The sequence below is a fragment of the Elephantulus edwardii genome, unplaced genomic scaffold (genome assembly GCF_000299155.1).
Source record: "Elephantulus edwardii isolate Elephantulus edwardi_28Jun2011 unplaced genomic scaffold, EleEdw1.0 scaffold00032, whole genome shotgun sequence".
Taxonomy (NCBI): domain Eukaryota; kingdom Metazoa; phylum Chordata; class Mammalia; order Macroscelidea; family Macroscelididae; genus Elephantulus; species Elephantulus edwardii.
The window spans coordinates 9,625,909-9,634,044 of NW_006399782.1; the positions used below are offsets into that span (position 1 = coordinate 9,625,909).

An 8,136-nucleotide genomic window follows, 5' to 3' on the forward strand; every position below is an offset into this window, starting at 1 on the left:
AGGTGCCTGTCGGGGCCTGGGTTTCAGCTGTCCACACCACAGCAGTGGGCAACGAGCTTAAAGCCCCTGATGGCTCTGGGCGCTGACTCTCACCAGTGGCTATGGATGAAGTCACAGGCGATTTTCAGCCAGCGCCGGATAAAATTTTATTTTAATTGTTATTTTAATGAATGTTTACAGAGAAGTTAGATTTTCATTCACCCATTGTTACATATTTTATTCCCTCTCCCTCCATCTTCCTCCTTCAGTTAACGGTTTTTAAAAAATTTATTCATTGTTGCACAATTACCGACCTTCCCCATCCCCAGTCTTCTTTGCAATGTACCTCTTCTTCTGGGCTATTGTCTTATGTATAATATCTAATCGTATATATTCCTTTTTAAAAAAATTTTTTATCAGTTTGCTTACAAAGTTCAGTATACATTGTGTTTCACACAATTCTTCATTTACACTGTGTTTCATAGAGTCATTCTCATGCATCATGTTTAATATTATCAATCATTATTAGACTTTGCTCATCATTTCCATCTTTTCACCCAGATCCTTCCCCTTTCTATGCACCCACTCCCTCTACCCACCAAATTGGGCAACCCTATGGTTTTGCCCCTACCTATCCTCACCCTTAGACTCCCACCTGTCTGTTCCCCTCGAGTTCCCATACATGTTTTATTAGTTATCATTCTATTTTAACAATAATGGTCTTATGCAGCATTTGTCCTTATGAGACTGTGTTAGCTCATTCAGCATAGTTACTTAGTATTTTTCAAAATCATTGCTCCTGTGTGCTGTATAGTATTCCATTGTGCGAATGTACCACAATTTCTCAATCCATTTGGTTGTGGTTGGATATTTGGGCTGTTTTCATGTTATTACAATGGTGAATAATGCTGCTATGAACATTGGTGCATGAATTTCTTTTGTGTCTCAGTTCTAATTTTCTTGGGGTATATTCCTAGTAGTGGAATAACTGAGTCATATGGAGTTTCTATGTTCAGCTTTCTGAAGAAATGCCAAACTCTCTTCAAGGGGTTGTACCATTTCACAATCCCACCAACAGTTTATGAACATTCCCACCTCTCCAACATTTATTGCATGCTGCCCTACTAACCTTTACTGCTGCTACTGGGGTGAGATGTTATCTCACAGTGGTTTTGATTTGCATCTCTCTTATTGCCAGTGATTTTAAGCCTTTCTTCATGTGTCTGTTGGCCACCTGGATGTCTTCCTCTGTAAAAAGTCTTGCCATGTCTTTTGCCTATTTTCTAATTGGGTTATCCATCTTTTTTGTCTAGAGGTCCTGGAGTATTTGGTAAACTTTTGTTATGAGACACTTGTCTGGGATGCTATTGCCAAATGTTTGGTAGGCTTTCTTTTCACCCTGTTGGAAGAAGGTTTTGATAAGCACAGAGATTTAATCTTTAGAAATTCCTTTCATTATTTTATCTTCTTCAGATTGTGCATCTTTGGCTGTATTTAGCAGTCTCTTCATACCATAGACTAAGCCTTCTAAGCTTGGTCCCAGTTTGCTTCTGATGAACTTTATGGCCTTTACTCTCAGCTCCGTAATTCACCTTGAGTTGATTTTTTGTGTATAGCGTGAGATGTGGATCCTTTTTACACTTTCTGCAGGTAGCTGTCCCGTTTTGCCAGCACTATTTATTGAAGACGTTGTCATTTCCTCATTTGATAGGTTTTAGTTCTTTATCAAATATCAGTTGACCATAAATAGCATAGCTCATTTCTGGGTTCTCAATTCTGGTCCATTGGTCTATGTGCCTGTCATTGTACCAGTACTAGGCTGTTTGGGTTACTACCACTGTGTAGTAGATTTTTTTTAAATTTTATTAAATTTTATTAGTTTTAATGAACATTTACAGGGATTTTGGGTTTTCATTCCTTCATTGCTGCACCATTCTCTCTACCCTCCTCCCCAGTTTGTTCTTCTTCCCCGCCATCCGAATGTCTCTTTTAATTGTCCAATTGCCACAGTGCTTGTCAGGGTTGTGTAGTAGATTTTAAGGTCAGGGAGTGCTATGCCTCTTTCTTAATTTTTTTTCAGAAGTGTTTTGCTTATTCATGGTCTCTTTCCTCTCTAAATAAATTTGACAATGTCCCTTTTGATCTCCTTGGAAAATGAATTTGATGTCTGGATTGGTATTGTAGATTGCTTTTGGTAGGACTGTCATTTTCACATTGAGTCTTTATATCCATGAACAGTGCACATTTTCCCATTTTTTAGGTCTTTTTGTATGTATGTGTCTTGAAGAAACGTTCTGTAGGGTTTTTTGTATAGGTCTTTTGTGTATCTATGTAGTTCATTCCCAAGTATCTCAATTTGTGTTTGGTTATTGTAAATGGTATTTCTTTCTTGGATTCTTTTTCTGTTACTGTAGAGGAATCCAACTGATTTTTTAAACTTACTCTTATATTGTGCCACTCTACTAAATTTGTCTACTAGCTCTAACAGTTGTGTTGGTTTTTTGTTGTTCTTGCTGAATCCTTGGGGTTTTCTGTGTACAATATCATATTGTATGCATATAACAACAGTTTGACCATCTTTTTGCCAATCTGGATGCCTTTTATTTATGTCTCTTGTTGTATTGCTCTAGCAAGCACTTCCATTACAATACTGAACAGAAGTGGTGACAGTGGGCATCCTTCTCTGGTCCCTGGTCTTCAGGCAGTAGGGCAGTGAGGTCTCGAGGTGGCAGTAGCAGTGGTCTAGTGCTCTGGGTGGGATTGCAGCCCCTCAACTTGGCAGGCAGTGGTTCTGTTGCTGGCCAAGGTGTGAGTGTGCCTGGGCTTGGCCACAGCCTTTCAAAGACACAGGAGAAGCAGTGGCTGGAAGATGCTCCTGGCCCAGTCATGCCACACAGGCATCAGCGTCTTGCAGCAGAGCAAAAGTAAGGTCCCCTAATAAGCCAGTCTTGTGAGATTAATCCTATATTCCTTTTGAACAGTTCTTTCCTTAATCTGCTGCAATACAATGGTCATTATCCACTCTTATGCTATTCTCCTCTCAACTCCCGTGTCACACCTGCTTTATAACAGTGGTGCTATGCAGTATTTGTCCTTTTTTGACTGAGATATTTCACTCAGCATGATGTCCTACAGGATCCTCTTCTCAATGTTAGCCATAATTTATGACCCGCACACTCCTTTCATAGACAAGTAAGCACAAACAGATATTCTTCTGGTATTCTTTGCTTTCAGACAAGATCTATCTGACATCAGCAATTATATCCCCAGTACCATGGCTTCCTTTAAATCCAGCTTGAACATCTGAAGGTTGTCCATCTATGTAATGTTCTAGCTATTTTTGCAATGGCATGTTTCCAAATGGGGATGAGTGTCCACATGGTCTTGGTGGGTGTCAGAGTTCCCCTAGTAGTTGTTTTTTTTTTAATATTCTTCAGCAGTATTTTATGTATGTGTGATATCAATGATATTATTTGATAATTCTTACACTCTGTTGAATCAACTTTCTTGGGAATGGGAACAAATACTCTGCAGTCCAAGTCCCAACCCTTCAACTTCTCTTTAGAAGTGAGTTTAGAGCAAGCAAGCTGCGATGCAAGAAAGCACCCAGCCTTTGCCTTCTTATTCAGGTACAAGCCCTGGCTCTTCATATACTATTTTTTTTTATTACAAGAGAAATAGGACATAAAAATCTACCTTAAACTATTTAGGTTTCTTTTTCTTTTTTAAAAAATAAAATTTTGGGTGAGCTCTGGTGGGCTAGTGGCAAGAAGCTGCACTGGAATCCCAGAAGTGAGCAGTTCAAATCCACTAAATGCTCTGCTGGAGGAGGGACAACCTCCTCCTGTATCAGTTAGATCCAGTTTGATGGTACACACACACACAAAATATTTAAAAAAATTTAAATTAAAAAAGTTAAAATAAAATTTTGTTTTAATTGTAATTTTAATGAACATTTACAGAAAAATTAGATTTTTCATTCATTCATTATTGTACATTTTATCCCATGCCTTCTCTTCTACCTTCCCTAGTTCACTTTTTTAAAATATTCATTTATTGTTGCACAATTACCTACCCCTCCCCACTCCCCCCGGTCCTCTATGCAACGATATATCTCTTATTCTGGGCTGTTGTCATATAAATAATTCCTAATCATATATTCCTTTTAATCAGTTCTTTGCTTCATCTGTTCCAATGCAATAACCATTATCTAGCCACTCTTATCCTTTTCCCTTCCCAATCTCCTATGTCAGACTTGCTTTATAACACTGGTGCTATGCAGTATTTGTCCTTTTGTGACTGAGATATTTCACTCAGTATGATGTCCTCCAGGGTCCCCCATGTTGTGTAATGTTTTGAGTTCATTGTTTTTCAGTGCTGTGTAATATTCCACCGTATGTATACACCATAGGTTTTTCTATTCATTAATTCACTGACGGGTGCTTGGATTGCTTTAACTCTTTGCTATTGAAAAATCACACAGCAATAAACATTGGTGTGCATATATCTGTTTGAATGGCAGTTCTAGTTTCTTGAGGGTATATTCCCTGTAGTGGCACTTCTGGGTGAAATGGTATTTCTATTTCCAACTTTTTGAGAAAGAGACAAACCAACTTCCATAGTGGATGAGCACAGGATACGAATAGCTACTTCACCAAAGAAGATATTCAGATGGCAAGCAAACGCATAAAGAAATGCTTGAAATCCATAGCTATCAGAGAGATACAAATAAAAACAACTATATCATCTCACCTCTGTAACAATAGAAAGTTTAACAGAGCAGCAAACAATAAATGGTGGCAAAGCTGTGGAGAAATTGGAACCCTTATTCATTGTTAGTGGGAGTATAAAATAGGTTTGGGTTTTGTTTTTTTAAAAAAGAAAAAGTGTGTTGTATTTTTGTTTCTCCCACATTTTGTGCACTGTCCAGAACACAAAATCAAGATCACTTTCTTGTTTGTATATTAAGCTTGGGTTTAATATGCTGAAAAATAAAGTATCTTTATAAGATTACAGCAACCTCAGTGAGTGGAAATATGTTGTACCTAATTACAATTAACAGTTGCCAATTTTGTGCTGTTTTATTTGGGAGCAAGAAAAGTAAGGTCTTGCTTGGTATAACATTTGTTTCAAATTTTTTAAATAAAAACCTCACATTTAAATAATAACCAAAAAAAGGGATCAAGAATGTACTGCACTAGGATGAGTAGTGTCTGTGGTGATTGTGGAAGGCTGAGATGTAGAACCCTTAGCTGGATATCTGAGCTGTAGGATCATGCTAAGCCAAATGGGTTATATTTGTTTAGAAAGTAGTTTTCTAGCATCGTGGCTAAACACGGATGTGTAAGACATCCCAGAACAACAACCCAAAGATTCCAAATTGTTGTTGTTAAATGCCATAGAGTCAAGTACGACTCATAGCGCCCCATGAACAAAAGACCTGAACCCTGTCTATAACTATCATCATTTCTCTATGTTCATAGAGTTTCCAGAGACATGTGGTTTAGGAACTCAGGTAATGAGTATAGGTGTGTCAGAGACAGTAAGATTGGCTCAAGACAGAGCAGAGTTCAGAGCTATTGTACATAGGGTCACTGAGTCGAAGCCAACTCTATAGTATACAACAATAATACTTCTCTTAATGTCTGTGGAACCAATATAAAAGGTCCTTCATAACCTGATCCCAAATGCTCCATCAAGCCTACTCTTAGTTACTGGTTTTTATTATGTTTTATCTGCTACAGAAAGTGCTTTAGTCTCCAAATTCCCTGTTATTTCACTTCATGAACTAAGCAATTATTTGCATATCAATTTAGTGAAAACCCAGCAAAAAAGATCCATAGTCTAAAATATACATATACTCACTTCTATATTTGGTAGAGTTATTGTAACCTCTTCTCCTTTGCCAACTTCTAGATCCCCTTCACAGGAATAGTCAATCGAGGCAGGTTTGAAGTCATCTAAAAATAGATATAAATGCTCATTATCCTAAAAGAAATAATAATTATCTTTTAAAATATGAACATGTTTCAGAGTGATTAATAAGTGTTAAACATCCCAATAGTTAAAATGGTATCAAAGGATTTTCATAATACACAAAACCAAAAAAATACAATTTATTTTCTTTTTTATGTATTATTTTGAGAAAAAGCTCCCTCAGAATCCTGCTTAGATCAAGATGAACTAGATAAGGATATTCTACTGCTGAAATTAAATAAGATCGTTAAATTCAAATGACAATTAAAAAAATTAATAATAATTTTTTAATTAAATAGAGAAGAAAAATTTTTCCTAACCTGTCGAATGAAAAATTTATGTCATTGAATATTACCAGCCTTTTTCTTCTGTAAATTTTTCCATAAACCTTTGTGATAACAACTATTGTGTACTGCTCTAGCCAAATTCAAAATAAAAGAACACACAGTGAATACATAATGGGGAAACTTGAGAAAATGCAATGTAACTTAGCAATCTCATTTAGTTTAACAACTTACATTTTTATGGATCTAACACCAAACAAAAAACTGACTTCTGTCAAGTTGACTCCATCTCATAGAGACACTGCAGATGAAGCAGAACTGTCCCATTATGGGTCTGAGCTAAATCTCAACAAAAGCCTTCTTTTTCTCCCTTGATGTGATTGGTAGCTTCAAACTATTTACTCTTTGAATAGCTGTTCAATCCTTAACCCACTAAGCCAAGAGGGTGAACAGAACATTCAGGAAGATGGACTTTATGAAGGAACATGTGGCTTCAGGATTGCAGGAAGACTCATCAACTACCTGCATCATGCAGATGACACAGCCTTGCTTGCCAAAACTGAGAAGGACTTAAAGCATTTGCTACAGAAGGTCAAGGACTGTAGTCTTATATATGGATTACATCTTAACATAAATAAAACAAAGATCCTCACCACTGGGCCAAAAAATGGATGGAGAAAAGATTAAGGTAGTTAAGATTTTATCTTGCTTGGATCTACAATCAATACTTTGGATCCCGAAACCAAGAAATCAAAATATGAGTTGCACTGGGAAAATCTGCTTTCAAGAACCTCTCAAGAGTGCTAAAGAGCACTAATACTAAGGTTCCATGGTATTCTCAATTACTTGCTATGCATCTGAGAGCTAGACAATGGCTAAGGATGACAGAAGAAGAATCAATGCCTTTTAGTTGTGGTTCTCAAGAAGAGTTTCGAACAGACTATGGACTGCCAAGAGAACAAATAGGTCTGCCCTGGAGAAGAAACCAGGTTACTCCATGGAAACAAAGATTTTGTGCTCTGTCTCATGTACTTTGGGCCAGGAGAGACCAGTCCTTGAAGAAGGACACCATACTTAGAAAGGTAAAGAGTCAGTGCAAGAGAGGAAGACCCTGGATTAAACGGATTGACATAGTGACTATGGCAATGGGGTAAAGTGTGTCAGAGATAGTGAAGGTGGCTCAGGATAAGGCAAGGTTCAGAGCCATTGTTCACAGGTTCACTATCAGTTGTAGTCAACTCAATGGCACAGAACAACAACAACAATATACACTAAAGGATATATATAGTTAATAAAATGTACTTACTAGGGTATTGATTAGAGTTTGGTTACTCTTTATTACATATTCTTCCAAGTGTGAATGTGTGGGGGGGGTGTGTGTGTGTATCATGAATATCATTCAGCCACAAAGGAGGGAATTAAGTCCTGATGTAGGCTGCAGTATTGATTAACCTTGAAAACACGCAAAGTGAGAGAAGCTAGCTACAAAACGTCCCACAATATGTGATTCTGCTTAATATTCAATATTGTATTCAATAATCAGAATAGGTGTGCCATACAGAAAGCACAAACTGGCAGCTGCCAGGAGCTGGGAGGAGGCAGAAACGTGGAGAATGCTTAATGACAATGGGGTGTTATTTGGGAGTGACGGAAAAGTTTTGGAGTTAATTTACAACTTGGAAGCAGGAGTGGCATCCACTTCCATAAACAGCTTGCCTCGGGAAACCCTACGAACATGGAGAAAGAATCAAAGTCATGCAACTGTCGATGACTTTTGTTCACAGGGTCACTATGCATCACCTATGACTCGATGGCACTTATAAACATAATTTTTTTTAACTCACTAGACAGAATAAAACTTCCCATAGAATTCCCAAGGCTGTAAATATTTACAGGA

The 8,136-nt window shown here is 37.5% G+C and overlaps 1 protein-coding gene across 1 annotated transcript in view; it reads right to left on the bottom strand.

The window, feature by feature from the left end:
• EAF2 (ELL associated factor 2) overlaps nucleotides 1-8,136 on the bottom strand; it is a 65,720-nt gene that overhangs the window by 47,451 nt on the left and 10,133 nt on the right. The window contains exon 2 of the mRNA XM_006884311.1: nucleotides 5,845-5,939. Within this exon, the coding sequence (XP_006884373.1) occupies nucleotides 5,845-5,939 (95 nt within the window). The remainder of the gene's footprint in view (nucleotides 1-5,844; nucleotides 5,940-8,136) is intronic.